Raw genomic sequence first — 22,788 nt, 5'->3', positions numbered from 1 at the left:
CGAGCAGCATCACTGACTTTCAGCTTGTTGTGTTTGTGGATATATGACTGACTTTAATTATCCATAAAATCATCACATTCTCTGTAAGATTAATAGGCCCTAAAAAAATGCACCCTTTAAAGGCCCTAAGGCCACAAAACGGTCCCGCCCCAAAAAGTGCAATAAAAATATTATATATTCATATTTTTTTCCACTTTAAATTGGTCAGTCTTTTAAAACTACTTCTCCCTGAAATATTCATATAAAGTTTTAATTATATTTTCGTTGTTTTAACCCTTTGAATCCCAGTTTCGTTACATGAGCGCACTTTTTTTAGCCCCAAAAAACAAAAAAACTAAATATTTTCCATAAAATACATTTGAAGTAATATTTGATTGTTAATATAATTAGGCCTTTGGATGGTCCAAAGATTACCACTGACATTCAATTTAATACATTACTATTTTTGGCAGAAGCACACTAAATGTCATATAGTGCCATATCAGGTTTATCATGTTTTGCTTACACTAAATGCTTATTACCTCGTTTTGTTCTAAAATAAAATAAAAAAAATTGTCTAAATAACAATACAAGATCACTTTGAACCAGAAAAACATTTATTTTACAAGGATGAACATGAACATTTATGTTGCTGGTAATCGGGAAAGTTGTGCGTCTGCCGGCAGCTCTGTGGCTCGAGCAGCCGCAGGCAAGCTGCTCCACCGCCCGTGGCATAGTGGTTGGGTCCCGGTGTCCCCAGCACGACACGTCCGATACCACGTGAAAACAAATATATAATTTTCTGTTGTAGCCTTCACAATGAATGTACCGTTACTAATTTTTCACTCTTTTTGTTATTCGTGACACAAAGGCTACGTTCACACTGCAGGTCTTAATGCTCAATTCCGATTTTTTTGATCAAATCCGATTTTTTTGTCTGCTTGTTCACACTACAAATAAAATATGACAGCAAACGCGCTCTAGTGTGAACGCTCAAAGTGGCCGCATGCGCAAAAGAAGACGTCACACAACACGCTCTGTTTAGACCCAGAGCAAACAATATTGTTTGACTGATGGCCCTTAATATAAAGACTTGTTTCATACTCTACGTTTCCCAATTTTGCTTTAAGTTATTTTGTTATTTACATATGGCCTAATTAATAATTAATTATCCTTATTGCAGTTTTACAGAGGAGCGGTGCTTCAAAGGATAGTTGCAGATTTCTGTCAGAATCTGCAGATTATACAGTACAAATAAAATGTTCACGTTTCTCCAACGTTGTCTTCCCATCAGTTTCACTAACATCTACACTGGATGGCCAGGAAGCGTTCACGATGTCTTCTCGGGCGCTTCTCCGGCGCTGGTAATTGGCGTCTGTCTTGTGTCAGTGACATAAAAGACAGATTTAATGCGACATGACCGTTCAAACAGCAGTCGCTTTCTAACACATCAGATATGTATCGGATTCAGGTCGGATTTGAAAATATCGGATGTGTGCTGTTCACACTGTCATACCATGATCGGATATGGGTCGCATAGGGTCAAAAAAGTCGGATTTGATGCGCTTTGGCCTGCAGTGTGAACGTAGCCAAAGATACTACTTTGCTTGCGCATAATCAAAATCTAGTGGATCTAATTTGGCACGGCAGGTCACACAGCAGGATAGCACGTGTGAACAATAAGATTCAAGATTATTATTATTTTTTGTCACATGCATAGTTGTACAACTACCACATGCACTGAAATCTATCAAAAAAGAGCCGAACGCCAGCGTTTCACTCGGTGTTCTGGGAATCCACCCTACCTGCTTCTGTGCTTAGCAGCGCCATTAGCGGCATGTCCGTGTGTAACAACAATACACGGCAGGCGGACAGGCTGGTCGGGTTTAAAAGTGTCCAAGATTACATGTGCAACCTTATCACCGACGTTTAGAAGTGATCTGCTGTCGTTGACTATAAAACTAGAGTATTTGAGGATTAAAATTGAGGTAAACAACAACGTACAACAACAAGGCGCATAGACCGGAAGGAAGTCGTCGTGACGTCAACGTCCCGCTTTAAGATTTAAAAATATACATTTTTGTTGTAACCCTCAAGCTCAATGGTAATGTAACGATACTTATTTTTCACTTTTTCAAACGAAAACATCAGCACTTTTCGTACCTCCGAAAGCGTGAGCAGAGCGTTCACTGTGCGCAATTGACACAAGCTGAGTCCATCCCTGTATGCGGCTACAGGAGCAAAGCTATTGTCCGTCAATTTGTCGAAATCATCCAATGGCTGTTCCTATCGATCTTTCCTTCGCTCTCAATTTGCAGATAATTGGTGTCTCTACATGATCGATTGACAGTGTGAGATGACAGAAGCTCCATTTTCTGCTCAATGCGCGTCTATTTCCAAAGCAGTTTAGCTTAGCTTACAATCAATGACTACTTCCAGGTCAGAGGTCATTCAACCGCAGCTGCATTTAAAAAATGATTTTGAAGTGAAAAATAAAATCTAATCTGCTTTTGGTCCATGATTTTATATTTAATTTGTTTGTATTGCAGTGTGGCCGTCTAAGAGAAAATACTTTTGAAAGCTTTTGAATACATTTGAAAAAAAAAAGTGTGTTTGTAATTTTTTTTTTTTTTTTTTTTGTTTAGGCATAAAGACCTTTATATTTTTTAAAAAATCTAAAGGTCATCGATAGTGACACACAACACCACTCTTTTTTTCCACTTTTTAAAGCAGAAAGGCATGCTCAAAACCTGATTTTTTTGCTTCAATTTGTTCCATGCTCAAAAATGAAAAAAGGGCGCCACCTGGTGGACAAATAAAAAAATTACAATTTTAAGGCCCGGACTGCAAAATCCCACCGAAGGTTGGACGATGCCACTTAAATTAGTTGTAATGATCGAGCAATGAAAAATAGCGTTTATAATGGGTTTCAATGGGGCACAAATCGACCACTAGGGCCTTTAGAGGATGTGCATTTGTAGCTTAGCCACTGAAGCTAATTTAAGGAAGTCAGACTGAAATTTTAAAATAAAATTATAACAAACTTTTTTTTGAAAAATTTGGCTATATTCCATTCAACACAGTGCAGATGGCTTGGAACCGAAAAATGCAAAAGCCACAAAATGGTCCCAGGGCCTTTTAAGGTCAACTATGTATATATATATATATGTATATATATATATATTGTAGCGGGTCAGGGCTGTTTTGAGGTTTTGTTATTATAGTTCTGTTTACTGTTGTCATGGCGATGAGTGACGCGCTCTCTCGGCCACTGTTTCCGGTGAGAGAGCGCCTTTTTTTGTTGTTTATGTTTTGGTTGCCGCGCTGAGGAGGGGGATAGCGGCAGTGTTCTGGGCCGGGTAAATAAACGGGTGCTCCCAAAGAAACCTTTGTCTCCTCCGTGACTGAGCTCGCCACAATATATATATATTGTGAAGTAGAGGTTTTAAAACCAAGTTAGCGCTGAAAGTACTAACATCGCTAATGTCACATAACTTTGCCGACATGTGGCCAACAGTAATGTTTTAATGTTCTTCGTTATTAAACATTTGCACATAAATAAGTACTTACGTTTAACAGTTTACTCTTCGGCCGCTCCGCTTCTGCCGTCTGCAGCAAAATTATCCACACCGACTGCCGCACTATGAATTGTGGGATATGTTGGGCCACGAAGTCTACACCGCCACAGCCTTAAAATTCAGGGAAATGAAGGACGCATTTGAGGGCCGCATTTCGAGCAGCCTTTGAATTGGGACAGCCTTCGGCGCGCCGCTGTGACGTAATCGGCCTTAAAATGCAGCCTTTAAGGCTGCAGACCCTGAATTGGGATACAGCCCTGGACTAATTCGTCGTAACAGAGATACAGCAGGATAGGGCACATGCATCATTTATTGGCTGCACGATCCAGATCCTTTACTCCACTACATTTCAAAGGTACTCTATTGGAGTGAGCTCGCTGTCTTGTTCAAGAAACCACTTTCAGATGATCTTAGCTTTGTGACATGGTGCATTATCCTGCTGGGAGTAACAAGCAGAATAGTCTGGTCAAGAATAGAAAAAAGAATAGACTGATCCTCTATAGCTCTTTTCTACTCTACTTTAGCGCTCAGAGCGCACATTCACCCATTCAGAAGTCCTTTTTTCAACTGTTTTTCTGTCTAAGATACACATTGATGGACTTATTGGAGAGCAATTTGGGGTTCAGTATCTGACGCAGTCAAGGATTAAACCACAGATTGGTAGATGACTATGCCAGCACTACCTCCTGAGCCACTCTGTGGGTACACAGTGGGCGTAAAGGGAGGGACAGTCAACAACAATACTCAAACAGACTGTGGCATTTAAACAATGCTTACCTGGTACTTAGGGGCCCCCACACCATTACACCACCAACACAAGGCTGAACCACTGATAAAAGGGAGGATGTATCCTCTACTTTCATAATGTTTAGTGCCAAACTCTGACCCAACCATCCACATAGTGCAGCAGAACTGGCAACATTGTTCTACTGTCTATTTTTCTTTGTTTTCCTTTTCCCCCCACATTTCAAATGTTGGCATCTAAGCGCAAAAATCCTTTTGTTTTCCTCTTTGTTAAGCTAAAATCATCCTTAAGAAGCATGATATTAAGTAAATTCTTACAGAATGATGGTGACAAGTGGAAATGTCTCTGTGAAATCCACTTCTTAAAGACAGAAGAACAAGGTACAAGAGCAGTAGCTACCTCAGTAGAACAAAGATTATCATTAAACATATACTGTAGAAAATTGTTTCAGAACTTAAGAACAGAAGAAGGAAATAGATGTGTCAGGGAGATGAAAATTCAATTCAATTCAGTTTTATTTATATAGCGCCAAATCACAACAAAAGTCGCCTCAAGGCACTTTATATTGTACAGTATACCCTATAATAATAAATACAGAGAAAAACCCAACAATCATATGACCCCCTATGAGCAAGCACTTTGGCGACAGTGGGAAGGAAAAACTCCCTTTTAACAGGAAGAAACCTCCGCAGAACCAGGCTCAGGGAGGGGCGGGGCCATCTGCTGCGACTGGTTGGGGTGAGAGAAGGAAAACAGGATAAAGACATGCTGTGGAAGAGAGAAAGAGATTAATAACAGATATGATTCAATGCAGAGAGGTCTATTAACACATACTGAGTGAGAAAGGTGACTGGAAAGGAAAAACTCAATGGGAATCCCCTGGCAGCCTACACCTATTGCAGCATAACTAAGGGAGGATTCAGGTTCACCTGGTCCAGCCCTAACTATATGCTTTATCAAAAAGGAATGTTTGAAGCCTAATCTTGAAAGTAGAGATAGTGTCTGTCTCCTGAATCCAAACTGGAAGCTGGTTCCACAGAAGAGGGGCCTGAAAACTGAAGGCTCTGCCTCCCATTCTACTTTTAAACACTCTAGGAACAACAAGTAAGCCTGCAGTGTGAGAGCGAAGTGCTCTAATAGGGTGATATGGTACTACAAGGTCATTAAGATAAGATTTGGCCTGATTATTTAAGACCTTGTATGTGAGGAGCAGGATTTTGAATTCTGGATTTAACAGGGAGCCAATGAAGGGAAGTCAATACAGGAGAAATATGCTCTCTCTTTCTAGTCCCTGTCAGGACTCTTGCTGCAGCAGATGAAAAAGAAAAAAAAAGCAATCACAATTTATTTTCCTCTTCTTCTTCCTTTTGTATCAAGGACCCTTTTGAATATTTAATTGAGAGTATAGCAACAATGTCCTAACTGCTTTATTATTAGAGGAAAATCTGATAGTGTCATATGTCATATAGTTATGAAATTCCATCATGAAAGTAAGGAAATGGGGCTTTCTGTTCAGAACATTGTAAATATGAAATCTGGCCAAACATTTGGCCCAAAAAAGAATTAAATTAATTACAAATATAGAAGAGTTTATGTTGTTATCCTGATGTAGTCCAAATAAGATATCTTTCCAAAAAAACTGAAAATCCCATTTTGCCAAAAATGTCAAGAGTGGGAGCACAGGGGCTGCATCCTTCAAAAGGCACATTTGAAAGCCCATTATGTCACAGCAAGGTGACGAACACTGTCCTAATTCGAAGGCTCCTCCAAATGCGGCCTGCTTTTCCACAAATTTGAAGGATGGGTTGGGTGGAGAACGGGTGGAATCTTTCTCCAACTTCATCATCAGCTCATTACAATGAAAATTACAATTACAACAATTACAGGGGTACAAACCCTCTGAGGGTGTACTCACACTGGGTATAGCTGTGCAGTGCTGAAAGAAAGTTAGTTTTAGGGTTAAAGCCAAGATTATTATTTTTAATTTATAGTACCGCAAATGTTTCCATCTGGCTTCTGTATCCGGTTGTTCAGTCTGACGTCACTGGCCGTGTCTGGGCCTAAACTCCGCTGCAGGTCCATATATCAAACGATCACTGTGGCATTACTGAGAGTTGAAAAACTGTCTAAAGTCTTTCATCTTTAATAAAATGATCAGTGTTCTGCTCTACCAGGTGTAACAATTGAGTTTAACATCCAGGCATCCATGAAAATGGAATTTATGACATTTAACGGCGTTAGAAGTTAGCAGGAAGTTAGCTCGCTAGCTTCTATCTAAATACAATATAGCATGTCCTGACTTCGGGGTTTTGGAAACAAATTCAAACGTACAGCTCTGCTATCACTTCCAACATAAATGAAGACAGAAAACTAAACAGCAGTGACGTTTGTAGGGTTACTGAAGTTTGTGCTGTGCTACGTGACCGCTAGCGACACAGCTATGTTAGCATAATATAAACAAGCTAACTTTTTTTCCACTCGATAAAAGTTAACGTGAGTGTTCTCGGTGGTCAGGAACAAATGTAATCGCATAGCGGGATGCTGTAAAAGGACTAAACTTCAGCCAGGAGAACAAGTGAGATAATCCATCCACAATACGAGGTTAGTCATTCATATACTGCTGCATAGGCTGTGCTGTAGTTACATCGTAAGGTTTTAAAAACTGAGCTTAAATAAATGATTAGCGGTAATAAAAGCCGAGGGAGGTCAACAGTGATCACTGACTGTTTTAGGAGCTTTTTGAGATTAAATAGAAGAAAATACAAAACATTAACCATGTTAACAACACAAAAGGCATATTAAACGCAGACTACTTTAGGCCCGGAAGTAGGATTCGTCACGTCATCACTGAACAACCGGATGGGTTTCCGTTTAGTTAACACACTGAGATTGGTTTTCCAAATCCAAACTACTCATTGCTGGATATGGAAAACTTGTGTGTCAGTTGAATTTTTAAAAGAACATATGGGAAGGTGTGAAAAAGTGTTTGTCTCTTCCTTATCTACTATTTTTGTGTATGTTTGTCACACTTAAATGTTTCAGATCATCAAACAAATTTAAATATTAGACAAAGATAACACCAGTAAACACAAAATGCAGACCTACCTGACAAAGTGGAATAGACCAAAATATCCTCTAAAGCCAGACACCGTAATCCAAGGAAATTCGGGACCACACACACACACACACACACACACACACACACACACACACACACACACACACACACACACAGACACACACACAAATATGATTGGTGCTTCATTAATGTCTCACTTAGTTAATTTTGCTGTTAAATCCAATTTTATTTGGTTTTGATGGGTCTTTGGTTCTTGATAGAAGATGACTGAGGACAGTTTTACCAAACGTCTGTGTTGCTGTACTTGCAGTCCATTAGCTAAATGTAAATGATGCTCTAGACTATTTTAAAAAACACTGTACAAGAAGAGACCCCACTTTCTCATGCCTGTTCAGTTTACTCAGTTTCTTTAGAGCTCTGTATTCCCTGCTGCATTGTCTTCATTTTCCACACCTCTGCTCCCATGGGAATACACTAACCCTGTCACAGTTCTCATAGACACAAGCAGCAAGCATGACTGCTGTCAAGGACCCCACTACCCTCTCTTGGATTTCACACTTAGTCTGGGCTGAAGAAAAGTATAAAAGATCAATCTCAAATTTCTAGTTTCTGAGATGCAAAATTTAGCAAATGGGCTTCCTTTAAGCCCTCCAGGTTCTTCTGTTTAGCCGACGATGTGATATTACCAACGTGACGTTTTGGAGTAATTGGAGATCATTTTTTGTGCAAAATGGATGGAAAAAAACCCCTACTTCAGTAATGGCATGAACAGGACAGTTATGGAGTGGATTTTTCTTTTCAGTGGTATCAAAGAGGTACAAAAAAGCTGGAGTAAAGTCACTGTCACAGATCCCTGGGAAAGGCTTGTAAGCAGACACCTTGATTCTTCAAGGCAAAATTTCATCAGGATGAAGGTCGAGATGAGGCTTTGTGTGGTGACAATGGATATACACATATGTCATGATGGTGAGCTCATCTACACAGCTCTGGCCGCATGAAACCCAGTGAAAATGTGTAAATTAAATATCACAAACACAATCATTACGAACAAACATGTTTTTAGCCTGAAAAGCAAGGCTTGGTCTCACTTTTCTGTCCCAGATCTTGCAGGTATACAAATTTAGAGTGTTCTGTTTTACTTCATTTTTCTCATTTCAGAATTCTGAGTATTAATTAATTAAGTACTAATACTAATTTTGAGCATTTTTATTTATTGATTTATTAAGGTACTGGTGTTGTATAATAGTTAAATGCAACAATTTAAAATGAAAATAAAAATCACAGTAGTCAAAATGCTGAAGATGACATTTTCTATCCTATTAAAAAAATGCATGTCACATGCAATACATGTTGGCAAAGCTGCAGGAAAAAATTTAACTGCAATAGTGTCAGGGGGAGAATGATTTGGTGATTTGTTCCCAGATAATTTAATGAGTTAAGTTATTTTGTATGTCCTCTGTAACCTGTCACACTTTAAAAGTAAACTTTCCAATGCTTTTCAATGGAAGTCTCGTATGCAAGGTAAAATTCTCTTTGGGGCAAGTCATAAGCTCATATGGAACTGCTGGCGCTTTCTTTTCTTTCTTTCTTTTTTATAATGTTGTTTAGTCTTCAAAGCATAACCTGCCTTCAGATTATAAGTGTTGTGAATTGGTGATAAAATCAAGAAGAGTTTTAAGATTCATCATCATGTTCATATTTTATGTGCCGCCAAAGTTTGGTGGACGAATGACAAGCCAAATGCTCTGTTACATACTTAGATCCTTTGGCACTTGTGTTTAATCTGGGATAAAATAAATTGTTTTCGCTGTTGTTTTTATGCATTTTTACATTCACCTCATCAGACTCAAATTAGAATTAAAACAAGACAGTTCAGGTATACACTGGAGGAAAGTCAAATGTCCTCAATTCTAACGTCTTAAACTGTTTTATATACTGAAGCTTTTCTGTTAGTTATCTCAGATGAACAGATATTTCATGTAGTAGTGTCTTGAGCTGTAGTTTAGGAGCATGGTAATTCTAATAGAGGGGATGAGATCATCAGGATAGAAACAAGGCTATCAAATGCTCCTTGCGCATTCTGTGGAGTCACCTAATACCTGAAAAAAAACAACAGCACAGCTTTTATGTTCTTCTGACTGCAGGGGTTCCGCATGTGTTACAATAAGACAGCTTTGTGGATAGGAAACTCTGTATTCTTAATGTGTATTCATAAAAGGCCATCTTATCATTTATCTGTCCATCTACTCCTAATCTAATTGTGTTGCTGTCATGATCCTGGGCCATGTTGGCCCAGCATTCTTAGTTTTCATGTATTTTTGTATTTTGTTCTTTATTTAGGCCATGGTTCCTGGGTTGCTCTGTTAAGTTGTTTCTTATTTGATTTCCCCTTGTGACTTTTACCCCCTGTGTGCCCCTCTGTGTATCTGTGAGCCCTCGTTTCCCCTCCTTGTGTTTCATTCAATGTCTTCCCCAGCCCGTTATGTCTGTCCTCTCTCTCTCTCCGCCTGTCTGAACCTCTGTGCACTTCCTGTTTTACTTTGACAGTCCCTCGTCAGTATGCGTCATGTTGTGTTCACTCCTGCCCTGTCTCGTTATGATTATCAGTGTCACCTGTGTTCCCCGTGTGCGCCCACTCCTCTTGTTAACCCTCTGTGTATTTAGGTCCGCGTCTCCCTCAGTCCTGTGTCGTGTTCTCCCTCATTCATGGCCGTGTGTTTCTCCGTGTACCAGTGTATTGTTTCCCAGTTTAGTTTCATGTCAGTTTGCTTCGCCGTTTTCCTGTCCAGCAATAAAGCTGTGTTTTGAGTTTATTCCTGCCTCCGCGAGCTTGCGTTTGGGTCCACTTCCTGCCTGTCACACAGCCGAATCATGACAGTTGCAAACTTGCTCTGAAGCGACAATGATAACTACTCCAACACTGTGCCAGTCATTAATAGGATCTGTGATGCAACATGTAAAATAGAGCTTACAACTGTCCTTATGGACAAAATTATCATGAAATCTTCATTTTTGCATAATGAGCTGATACCCCACAGAAAGCATTCATAGGCAGTACACAAATTAGATTTGGGGTGGCTGTAGCTCAGGCGGAAGAGGAGGTCATCTACTGATCGGAAGGTTAGTGTTTTAATAGCTCCCTAGCTCCCCAGTCTGCATGCCAAGTATCCTTGGGGAAGATACTAACCCCAAGTTGCTCTCTGATGCATCCATCGGAGTGTGAATGAGTGTGAATGTTAGTTAGTAAGCACTTAAAAGCATAGAAGGAAGTGCTTGTGTGAACATGTGTGATTGGGTGAATGTGGCATGTTGTATAAAGAGCTTTGAGTACGGTAGAGTAGAAAAGCGTATATAACCCTCTCAGGCTCAAATTAAGTTTTAGTTACAGGAAAAATCTGATATTTGGGGAAAATTATCATATGGGTAGTACAATAGAATCCTGACTTTTTTTTTGTGAGACCTTCACATCCAAGGAGTTCTGGGATGTTGCGGATTTACAACATTGGCCCGGTGTGGTAAATTGACACTGAAGACTGAATATGATATGAACATTAACTTTATTTGTATACAACTTTTCAAAACAATGTAACAAAGTGCTTTTCAGTAACAGAACAACAACAAAAACAATATGGGATCCAAATCCAAAATCTCAAATCCTCATTGAGTAGGCCATGTTGGCATGTCACTTTGTGGTGTGGTACTCCAAGAAACAGTTTTTGTCTTTCGTAAAGCACAGAAGTACTTTGCACTTCAGGCAGGCCATTTGCGTGTAGCCATTCTTGCATAGTCTGCAACGTCCACGTTTCTCAGCATGAATGGGAAAATGATCGCATCAGTCGAGTCTGACGTCAGCCGATGGTGCAACGATCCGCTGAAGTGGAGGTGAAGGTGGGGCAGCTTGATGGGATGTTGGATCATCTTCCAATGACGGTCGTCCTCTTTTCCTGCTGTTCAAGTCAGCCTGTTTGCCAACCTTGATGAGGGCATCTGCAACTTGAACATGGAAGTCAAGAAGTGGCATATACTTCTTCTCCTGCTTCTGGGTGAGATGACGGCGATAGAGGAGCCAGCCATTGACCAATGATAGGTCAATCAAGTAGTACAAGATGCGGAGGTACCAACGACGTGGGCGGATGAGTACTTTTGAATAAAAAAAACTCATAAAATATGTATGTGGGGTAATCAGGTTGTTAGTTTTTAACTGTTGCAAATCGGCAACGCCTGCCTCGAGAGGGATAAGAATCAGTCCATTTACCATTTACATTAGTTGTGAAATATTCACTGCCAAAATATATTTTTCATCATGAAATAAACGGACTGAGGGCAAAGCCTGTGGAAAGGACATGTTAATCCTAACCCACATACCTAAATATTTATTTGCAGAACGTATAGACACATCACAATCATTTTGTTATTTTTAGTGAAAAGCTGGCAACAGATAAACAGTCTGTGTGAAAGTGACATAGGAATGCAATCATGTCCAGTCTACCTACATCTATCTATCTATCTATCTATCTATCTATCTATCTATCTATCTATCTATCTATCTATCTATCTATCTATCTATCTATCTATCTATCTATCTATCTATCTATCTATCTATCTATTTATAGTTTTTGTTGCGTCTTTCTGTCTCTTCTATACCTGCTCAGCCACTCTAACACTAATAAAAGTATTATTATTATTGGGTCTACTAGAGAGAGAAGGCATGTCAAACACAGACATCTTTGTCTGGCCAGGGTTTTCTGAGTGTTGTGGCTATGAAGGAATGCTTAGATAACATTCTGGCTGAATGGAAAACAGGTGTGTCTGCAGGAGAGAGATTAACCTCTCTTTGACTATTTGAGGCTATTGAGTGCAGAACACGCAGACTTTCAGCAGCAGGTACCTTTCACAGCTTCAGGCTTCAGGACGCTCAATGAAACGGACCTTTGTATGATTCTATTTTGGTCTTTTTACTTTGCATGTTTGCAGAAGATGAATTTCTGCAGCTTTGATGTGGTTCTCACCCTCTCTTTGATGTATAGAATATATAAAAATGCCTCTGAAATGTAATAATGTAGGAAAGAAGAAGATTAACTCTTATGTTAGAGGGGGCTTAGTAAGCAATAGTGTCGCTGAGACCAAACTGATCATGAGACAATGTTTTCTTTTGATTAATTGCTGCTTGTTCTAGATTGTTAGGACACAGCTTCCTGACACCTAGGTACAGGGGTTTGGCAGGATGTGGAATCTGTTCAAATAAAGTGTTATAATCCTGTGGTTAAGAGGTGGATCAATAGCCATGTAATTGTAGCTTCAGGGCATGTTTCGCTGCACTGTTTGAACTAACAGGAGCATTTGTTTGTAGCGCCTCAAGTGACCTGGGTCACATAGCAAAGTGCCTAGTTTACAGGTACAGAGTGTCACTCATCTGTTCTATTTTACCCACATTTTCCTTACTCCCTGAACAACATTGGATGGTGAGCTCTGCTACACTGCTCAAACGTTTTTGGATATGTATACCAAATTTTAACAAGTACTTCTTCCTGATGTTGCCATCACTTGATATAGCTCATCTATCACTACGACCTGAAATCAAAACGATTTGAAATGTAGTTGGTTTGGTGGTGTACTGGGGCTTCCTTTAGGACTATGCATCCTTGCCACCATCACCCAGCCACCCTGGTTTCCTAGCTGTTTGGGACAATCTGCTGGGGGAGACATAATATTGACTAAGTAACCTTTACCTAAACCGGTGCCTGACCTGCTAAAGGATTTTCCAGGGTATGGAGACAGGTCTCCAATTCAGTGAGCCTGGCCTCCAGAGCTGCAGTTAGGCTACACTTCTTGCAATCATTGTTATTGCTAAAGGAGGGTGACAAGACCTTATCATACATGTAGATAAGCTACACAAAACATCAGTATGTGTTGTAACAGGAACAGGACGTGACACAAGCGAGAGCCAGTACCAAAATGAACAGACTTAATCTAACATTGTTGGACTTGAACACTTATTGAATGAACACTCATGTCATGTGAGAATGTAATCAAACCTTTTATCAGTGGAAAAGTGCACTTTATAGGGCACTATCCTAACATTTGCTGGCATAATGTTAGCTTATGCCCTGGTAGTTTTTGTTTTGCTGGCTGATTGTCAGACGTACAGAGACAGGAAGTTTGCATATCTAATATATCGACAATATATTATATAATTGTGACAATATTGGGAATAAATAAGCATGTTTATGCACATTTTCGTGAGAGGATGCCTGAGGAATGGATAAGTGTAATGTTGGTGGTGTTCAAAAACAGATGATGTGCAGAGCTGGGGTAATTTGTGGATGTTGTTAATGAGCCATCCTATGAAGATATTTGAAAGAGATGAATTTACATTAAGGTAAGAGGAGAGTCTGTGAACAGCAGTATGGCTCTATGCTGGGGAAGATGGAGAAGGACTTGCACTTTGTGTTTAGCATAGTGAAAGTATATGATAGGATGCGAAGAGAGGAACTCTGGTACTGCCACATATTGAATATTGTACGAGATCAGCTTTGAGCTCCTTCTTGCTTGAGATGGTGATGGACAAGCAGACAATTGAAGTAGGACAGGAGTGGACTGTCATATTTGCAGATAATACTGTAATCTGTAGTGGGGGTTGGAAGCAGATGGAAGAGAGCCCGGAGAGGAGGAGGTATGCTTTTAGAGGAAAAAGGAATAAAAGTCAGTAGAACGTGCTGACTTTTATTTATACATTCGTATAAATGTAAATGAGAGGGAGACAGGTCTAACAGTGAAACCTAAAGGAGTAGATGTAGTGCATCTACATCTCGTTTCTTGGGCAAGAGGTGGGGTACACCCTGGACCAGTCACCAGGCTGTCGCAGGGCTTACACAGAGATACAGACAGACAACCAGAAAGACACCAATTCACACTCACATTCACGCCTATGGGCAATTTAGAAACACCAATTTGGACTGTGGGAGGAAGCTTGAGAGAACCCACGCAAACACGGTGAGGACATGCAAAGTCCACACCGAAAGACACCGGCCAGATGGCGGAGGACCTTCTTGCTGTGAGGCAACAGTGCTAACCACCATGACACTGTGCTGCCTGTGAAAAAAGTACTTGCCCCCTTAACCTGATAACCTTAAACCTTGTAAGAACTGCAATAAAGCAATCAGTTTGCAGTAACTGGCAACTGCTGTTAATTGTCAGGGTGAATTTTGAAAGGCACAGGCATGAACAACCTTTTTCTTCTTCTTCTTCTTCTTCTTCTTCTGAGCCATTCAGAGGTAGACTTGCTGCTGTTTTTTGGATCATTGTCCTACTACATAACCTAAGTGCGATTAAGCTGCACTGGATGGGCTAATAGCCAGACATTCTCCTTCAGGATTGTTTAGTAGGAAGCAGAATTTATGGTTCTATCAATCACAGGCCATCCAGATCTTTCCATTTCAAATCTGAAACAATTTAAAAAACAAATTAAAAACAATAAAAGTATAAACTCCACAGTATTTGAGTAAATGTATTTATTTTCTCCACAACAGTTTCTGCTACTAAAAATTTAAATTCTGTTAAAAGATAACCTGAAAAAAGTTGAAACATGTTTTCCGCCTAGCTGCTGAACAACATTCCAGACGTGATCTGGTTTAAAAGTCTCTACCTACAGGATATAACTGACAAAGGGGCATCAATCCTTATCCCTGTGGGGAAAACACAAATTAAACATCCTGTTGCCGTCTAGTGCAGGTGATTCTTTTAACTGTCTATCTTTGGCTACAGTTCTTAATGGAGGGAAAATGAATGGATAGATGAGACAATAAAACACCATTAAAAATGTCTGCCACAGCTGTAAGAACCTCCACTAGCCTGAAGGGGAAGGTTTCCCCTACACAATAAAACAAAGTAAAGGCTGCTGTTTAAAATAGATATTCATCACTGGCTAATGCCTCTGTTGTTAGCGAGTTCCTGTTTGCAGTAAACCTGTCTAGCATGCCTGCAGCGTTATATCAGAACCACAGCCCTGAAACAAATTTTTTATTATTTCAGAAAATGGCAAAAGAGATGTAAAACAGAACTGTTCTGGTACAAAATATATTATATCGGTCTAACTTTACATCCCCAGAAGCTTTTAAGACCATGAATCATAGAATTTATTACTGTTTTCTGTTTTTTTTAATAAAAAAATCTTCATACATACTTCCAACACAAACCAAAACCCTGGACTGATAAACTATTTAATTACACTGTGCCTTCACTGCTATCAGAACATTACAAACAATATCTGAGACTCTCAGGTGCTGCATGAAAAGCTGTAATCCTGGAATTACCACTTCTATATTTATTACTTTTAAAATGAGTTTTTAACTTTATCACTTTTCATATAATTTTTGGACACAATGAGCAATAATTCACAGTAAAGGCTAAAAACATTGTTTAGAGGCACATGTTTCAATTATTTGGTTGAGAATAGGTTGTTGACACCCCCCGTCCCTGTCTTATAAATAATAGCACAAGAAATTATCTACTAACAAAGTATGCTCTCCTCAAGAAGCAGCCATCATGCTTCGATCACAACAACTTTCCTACCAGTACTACCCTTCCAAGAAGAGGCTCTCCTGCTAATATAACACTAGAATGCTACAATGAGGCAAAACCAAACAATGACAGCAAATCTAAATCTCTACAATTAACTAACTACAGCTAAACTATATAACATGTATTCATATTCACACTATAAGAATAATAAGAATACTGTCAGTGTGACGAAATCACTGCTGTCCAAAAAATGTACGAAACAAAAAAATGAGACAACCCAGGCAACACTTCTCTCCAGAAACATTAGACAAATGTCACCAGCTGTAGCTCAGGTATTAGAGTGCTTTCTGAATAGTTGCACCCAAATGTCTGTTGCAGCTGTCAAACTGTTTGTGTGTTATTATTTTAGCCAGATTATTTATATTTGTCATTTGGATGACGATAACAACATATTCCCTGTGAACAAATGAGCTAAATTTGTTCTACAGACTAATTACTGTATTAAAGTAATCTAAATATGAAGATAACACTATACTATTCACCTTTGTTTATATCTATCTTGCCTCTTAAATTTTTAATTACTATTTGCACATTTATAGTTCATACAAAAACATTTATAGTGACAACACGAGTCTGAATGCTTTTCCTTTTGTAGCTGTGAAATCAGGTTTTAGTTAGCAGACTCCCTCCCAGCATTCATCTCCAGGACTCCAGGCCTCCCCTGATTCTTCCTCTGTTTACCAGTATTCCCAGATGTGTCCTTGTGTCGTGAATCGTTCTGCTGTCTGGTGTAGCGCTTGCATTTGCAGGAAGTCACCACAGTTATCTTGTAGGTCCTCGTGCTCCCGTCGTGGCACTGCAGCTGGATCCGCTGGGTCCTGGTTCGATCGATAACACAGCGCCACTCCTGAGCATCGCGGCGGCTCCAGTACCTCCCAGTGTGAGTTCCACCAATCCAGTTGGGCAGCAGTTGAGCTGGCAGACACTCCCCAGCACACACCAGCTCCTTAATAGGGTTGACACTGGTGCACTGGCCATCAGAGATGTACTTTGTGGACCTCAACTCCCTGCAGCCCACCTGGCTCTGGTCTAGCCCTAAGACATGAAAAGTCAGTTACATATATGTATAGCTTATATCAGTCTTCTTGTTATTCTGAAGTATATATATATTTTTAAAATTGCTTTTTTGTTTTGTTTCGAGTGGGTAGTGCTGGCCCACATTCAGAACAGCACATGGTATAATCAGTAGGCCATATACCTACTGATCCAACAGGCCCACCTCAGACAGTATTGCAGTGTGCTATATTATTCTCTGTGTGACTTAGAGAATAAGGATGCCTGCGTCACAATGCTTTTTGTGACAGTCATGATTGAGAGTATCTTGTATCTTGTGTGGTATGGCAACACAAATGGTACAAACTGCAAATGCCTGTAGAGACTGGTGAATACGCCAAGGCCATGTCCACACTAATACGTTTTCATGAAAATGCATCTTTTTCTCTTCGTTTTGGTCAAAGAAAACTGAGCTTTCAGAAAACGCTCTCCAAAGTGGATAAATATGAAAACTCTTTCGAAAAAAAAGGCTTTTGAAAATGGTGACGCATTTTAGTCATATGCTGCAGTCATGTGACCAATTCAACTAAGATGGTGGAAGGCATTGTACAGGAGCTGTTTTGTTTGCTCTCAATTTTGACAGCCCTATTAAAGATTAATATCAGTTTCTACATGCTCCAGAGAGCTCTAGATAAAACTTGTCACTTTTCCTCAACATTTTGCCGCCACTTTTCAAAGAGCTGGAAAGTAAATAAACGGCAGACGGAAATGACACAGCTCAATCATCTTACTTTTCATGTATGGGCAGTAGAAGAACGTAGCGTTTTCAGTGTGGATGAAAACGACTGAAAATGATAGTGTGGACGCAGAGCGTTTTTAGATGAAAACGCTGTTTTCCAATTTATCCGGATTAGTGTAGATGTGGCCCAGGAAGATCATTAAGATTGCACTGTCCTCTCACCTTAGAACAGAGTCCGTGAGATAGCTGCCTTCATCCTCAAGGACCCTACCCACCCCCAACAGCAGATTTCACACTTTTATTATCAGGCCAAAGGTACAGAAGTGTGAAATCTAGGAAGTGTAGGCTAAAGAACGCTTCTCCAATGCCATTAGACTTCTAAACACCTGGCGGGAGTGTATTGCCTTGGTCTACCTCAGTTTACGACTGTCTACATTTTTCAGTTTGCACACATATAATTGCACCCTCACTGTGTCCGCTGCATATACAGTTGATGTAGCATTCAAAATTAACTTATTTTATTTGTATAGATATATGATCTTTTATTCTAATTATCTATTTTATATGTGTTTTTTTAAACTGTTGTGTACAACAAATGAAGAACTTAATTGTGCAGGGAAACGTCTTTCTCTGTGCACATGAAAAAAAATCTTTGAAACTGTGATGTATGTATGACAGAACAGAGTATGAGGGCGGCAAATCTGGTGAGTAGGATGGATGATGAGTAAACATTTGATTTATAGATTCATGTGGCCAGAAAACGTGCACATTTCTAAACTAAGCTTTCACCCCAGTGATCCTCAGTGTTAAATTTGGGTCAATTTTGAGTCGATCTGCACATTTGAGGTCTATGGTGCAAATCAGTGCAAATGGTCCTGCTGGTACTTTCAGCAAGCTAAAAATAACAGCAGAGCTGAATATGAATTTGTAAATGACAGCTGAAATATTTACAAATGTGATGATTTGTCTTTAAACTAAAAGTAAAGAATTGGTTTAAACCCAGTTAAAGGAAAACAACTACTCATATTTCTGTTGTGAAAGAATTTAACATGATTTAAAATTCACACCACTAACTGTCCCATGATACCAGTTTATGACATGTTCATGTTAGTCACTTCATGACACAGTTTGTCTTTTTTTAAATCAGTATCTGCCCGTTTCATATCGAGGACCAAGAGTCATGCACATCGAAAAAAAGCATTTTGTGATTTAATATTGTATTATGCATTTCTGTATTTACAAACTACTGCTGAATTTATTTTTGTTATTTAGACATTAATAATTATTAATCAATTGTTATTTCATAATTTAACTGATAATAAAAGACAACTTTAAAATGAATGTTTCTATATGGAAAAAGGCATTTACAGAAAAAGACACTCAGCTCTCAATAAAAAAAATAATTTATAAAAAATTCTAAATTTAAATCGAAAACAAATAAGTAAATGGATTCAAACAGCGAAATTAGGAAAACACTTTTTTCCAACATTTAAAATGGCAATTGCATTCTCCTTTTCAATTACATTTCCTCCATTTCCTATCAGCTTGTCATGGTCCTGAGTCTTTTTCTGGACTTATTCATTCCTTTGTAAATATAATTAATTATGAATATGTTGTTCTTCTAGAGCCTCTGAGATTGTTGTTTATAGTTCTTATTTTCATAATGTGAGTTCCCCGTTCGTGTCCAGTCTGTCTTGCCTCTGTTTTGTGATCATGTTTCCATGTCTGTTTCTCCCAGCGTCCCATCCTGTTGTGTGTTATGTTTGCCCCTGAGTCCTGCAGTTGGATCCGACTCTGCCTGTCACATAGCCATACTTGACACAGCTGCTGCTTTAACTATTATATGAGCTACAATACTAGATTCTAAGATGACTCTTAGTCCTTGGAGAAAAGGCAACACAAATTAGCCATAATTTGGGGTTTAAAATTTTTGGGGTTAAAAGTCATGTTTTTAATACTTCTTCTTCCACTTATTATAAGTGGGCACATGTGCATGTATAGAAGAACATCCATTGTCTCAGTGTTATTTTTGCTATACATTGTGAAGCCTTATATATGCTATCCACCCACTTAAACACAGGAATCAAGGGTTGAATTAAATAAATGTCATGTTATTCTGTTATGATCATTAACAAGAGGGAGAGTGAGAAAGAGACTGATGGGTGAGCTCTATTGACTTTTAGGACAGGGAGCGGCACTGTGCTGTAAACTCAGTAAACTATATAAATAGAACCTGCCTTCTTTCACAGAGAAATAAAACAGGCAGAATTGTTCAGTTATAAGTTCCAACTTCCAAATGTATATTTGCTGCACTAAGTGACTTTATCCTCACTCTGTCCACTTAGCATTAGTATTATGAAACTTCGGAGGAGTTTTTTTTTAAGTCTTTGTTGCACAATTCTAAACCATTTTTATTGTGATTTATGAGCCGTGAACTTGTGGAATTTACAGTGCTTTAATAATGTAGCCTTTATTAACGCCACAAAAACAACTGAGAATTAATTTTATACTCAATGACTGTATTTTGAACTGATGTATCATTGATATCATTAAAAAAGCTCAAATGTTCCTTATGTCTTTTAAAAGACAGTCTTTTTGTTCAATGTTTTCCAACAGATAACTATGGCTATGTTGGTTGTTACATGTATGACAACCAACCCGAACTTTATAAACATTTTAACCTAGCTATCACAGGGCTTTAGCTACCTAGTGAAAAACTGAATCAACCCGAAAGTATTACTTTCAGCTTTTTAATAATAGTCCACTTTTTAAATGATTAATATCGGTTTGGTGTTGTAATACAAAAACCACAACAACAACATAGAAAATTACTATGACAAGTGAAAATTACAAAATATCTCCTCCCATCATCAGGTCAGATGTGGGATATCGAGAGAATTCCACAGTGCCCTCTAATGTGAGAGTAATAAGCAATGTGACAATTGACCTGGTCTCCCCTGCACTACATTGCTGAAAGTATTCCCTTGTCTGCCTTCGCATGCATATGAACTTGAGTGATATCCCACTCTTAATCCACAGGGTTTGAAATGATGCTGGCCCACCCTTTGCAGCTATAACAGCTTGTGTTTATGTGTTTATGGGAATTTTTGACCATTCTTCCAGAAGCTTATTTGTCATGTCAGACTCATGTTGAGAGAGAAGACCTGGCTCACAGTCTCCATTCTAATTCATCCCAAAGGTGTTCTGTCAGGTGTTATATAATCTACAACAGACAGACATTTACAGCACTGGCATGCACCTGGAAAAATCTCAACACCAGCAGCTAGGATTTCTTTGTTGGTTCGACTATAAATGTCTGTATTGAAAATGGATTTTGGCCTTCCCTGTGGACCGTGCACGGCACTGCATGCCTCGTATTTTAAAAAAAAGTTTTTTAATAAATCCTGCATCCCAGACATGGATATCTTGTAGTTTTTTCTATTGTAAGATGACTTTTCCCTAGGTGTAAAGTGATTGCACCATCATAATAATAAATAAATAAATAAATAAACGTTATTATTCCAAACTACACCTTTTTTCTTTTAAATTTTAGTTGTATTATTGTCACATAATACTTTATGATGTTTTCTATCAAATTATTTAATTTTAGGACAATTTAGCCATTTGGACTCACCATCCCGCAGAGAGTCAGAAGGCCGTCTCCCTCTATTCCTCGCCTGGTTTGTGTCTTCATCGGTCGGCGGGTCCTGAGTTTCAAGGACCAGCTGAGGACTGACGGACTCTGTGGCGTTATTTTCAACAGCTGAACTCATGCTCAGCAGCACCAGTAGGAGCGCAAGGAGCCGAAGCGCGCCGACAGAACGAAGCATGACTGCACCTGAGCGATCTGATGGATAAGTAACCTGCAGGGCTGCGCTTTATATATCTTCAATGGCAGCGACATTTTATGAATGAGCTGAACACACCCACTCGCACAGCAAGATAAGAAAAGAAAAATGCAGGTCGAGAGCCAAAAACCACATGCATGTTTGCAAACTGAATTGGCGCATTTATGTATGATCACACAGGTGTTGGAAACACCAGGATTGCAGAGGTGTAACTGTGACTTCGGAGCTTACCGGACAAAGTTTCATTATTCAGCAGAACAAAAATCCCCAACATATGGCCAAAAAAAGGATAGAGCTTTTCAGGTTAATAGGTTGAAATATTCTGGAGTGAGTGAGGCCGTGGCAATTATGTGTTCAAGAGACTACATATGCCAAATGGTTCATTCTGTAAAATTTATTTTGAAAAATTAAATTTAATGTATCTTACTAATGCACAGATCTCTGGAAATGTCTCAGGACATTTGATCTGGACTACAGAGCCGGCCCTCTGGCTTATTTTCAAAGGCTACAAAGACATTTATCTCCACCTAGTGGTGAGTTAAGATTAGGTTTCATAAAAATTTTCAAAGATGTGCCAAAAAACCTGAACCCTCACCTGAACTGCGAGTGAATCAGATCACTTTGTTATGCTACTGGCAATTTACTGCCATGGTTTGGGTTCAATGAGCAGTTACGGAATATCAGTATATTTGTTGTGAGTGATCACCTTTATATGGTGGGTGTGCTTTCTCCTTAGTTCATTATACTTTGAATAAATGCCCCCCAAAATTGTGCATCTTCATGAGATCAAAAACAAGGGTGAATGAAGCTGCTCGTGTTGTTTTTTCCTGTCTATCTGATCTATAAATGTGATCTGTGAAGAGAATGGAATGCCTGTGGAAAACGAGCCAGTTCCGGTATTCTCTGGGGAATGTGCTCTCCTCTCCTGTCCTGCCGGTCCCATGGTAACAGTACGGAAACAGGAAGTAAGTGTGTCCTAATTGTTTTAGACTTGTTAGTGTAAAAAAATCGTATTATTCCCTAATTTATGTCATTCAACCACAGTGTAGTTTAAGCAGAACATTTATATAAAGCGAGAAAGTGGTCTTACAGCAGCATTTGACTTTTTTTTGTTAACTTAAAAAAAAAAAAAGGACAAATACAACAAAGTGAGCTGTATTAATGTTGTATTGCAGCAGCATTATGACATTATTATATAAAGTAAAGCTAGTGTTTTATTAAGCTCAACTCTTTCATTATTCATATCC

The 22,788-nt window shown here is 39.1% G+C and overlaps 1 protein-coding gene across 1 annotated transcript; it reads right to left on the bottom strand.

Annotated features, from left to right (window-relative positions):
- Window positions 1-14,905: 14,905 nt before the first annotated feature.
- On the bottom strand, window positions 14,906-21,514 carry LOC116328257 (sclerostin domain-containing protein 1-like). Its single transcript, XM_031749996.2, has 2 exons — window positions 21,328-21,514; window positions 14,906-16,996 (listed from the first exon to the last, which is right to left on the bottom strand). Exons 1-2 carry the CDS (start codon window positions 21,464-21,466, stop codon window positions 16,572-16,574), a joined length of 564 nt encoding a protein of 187 aa, XP_031605856.2. The 5' UTR covers window positions 21,467-21,514; the 3' UTR covers window positions 14,906-16,571.
- Window positions 21,515-22,788: the final 1,274 nt, after the last annotated feature.

This window comes from Oreochromis aureus, linkage group 22 (genome assembly GCF_013358895.1).
Source record: "Oreochromis aureus strain Israel breed Guangdong linkage group 22, ZZ_aureus, whole genome shotgun sequence".
Classification (NCBI taxonomy): domain Eukaryota; kingdom Metazoa; phylum Chordata; class Actinopteri; order Cichliformes; family Cichlidae; genus Oreochromis; species Oreochromis aureus.
Note: the sequence above shows the minus strand (reverse complement) of the source record. Positions and strands in the feature narration are given on the sequence as shown.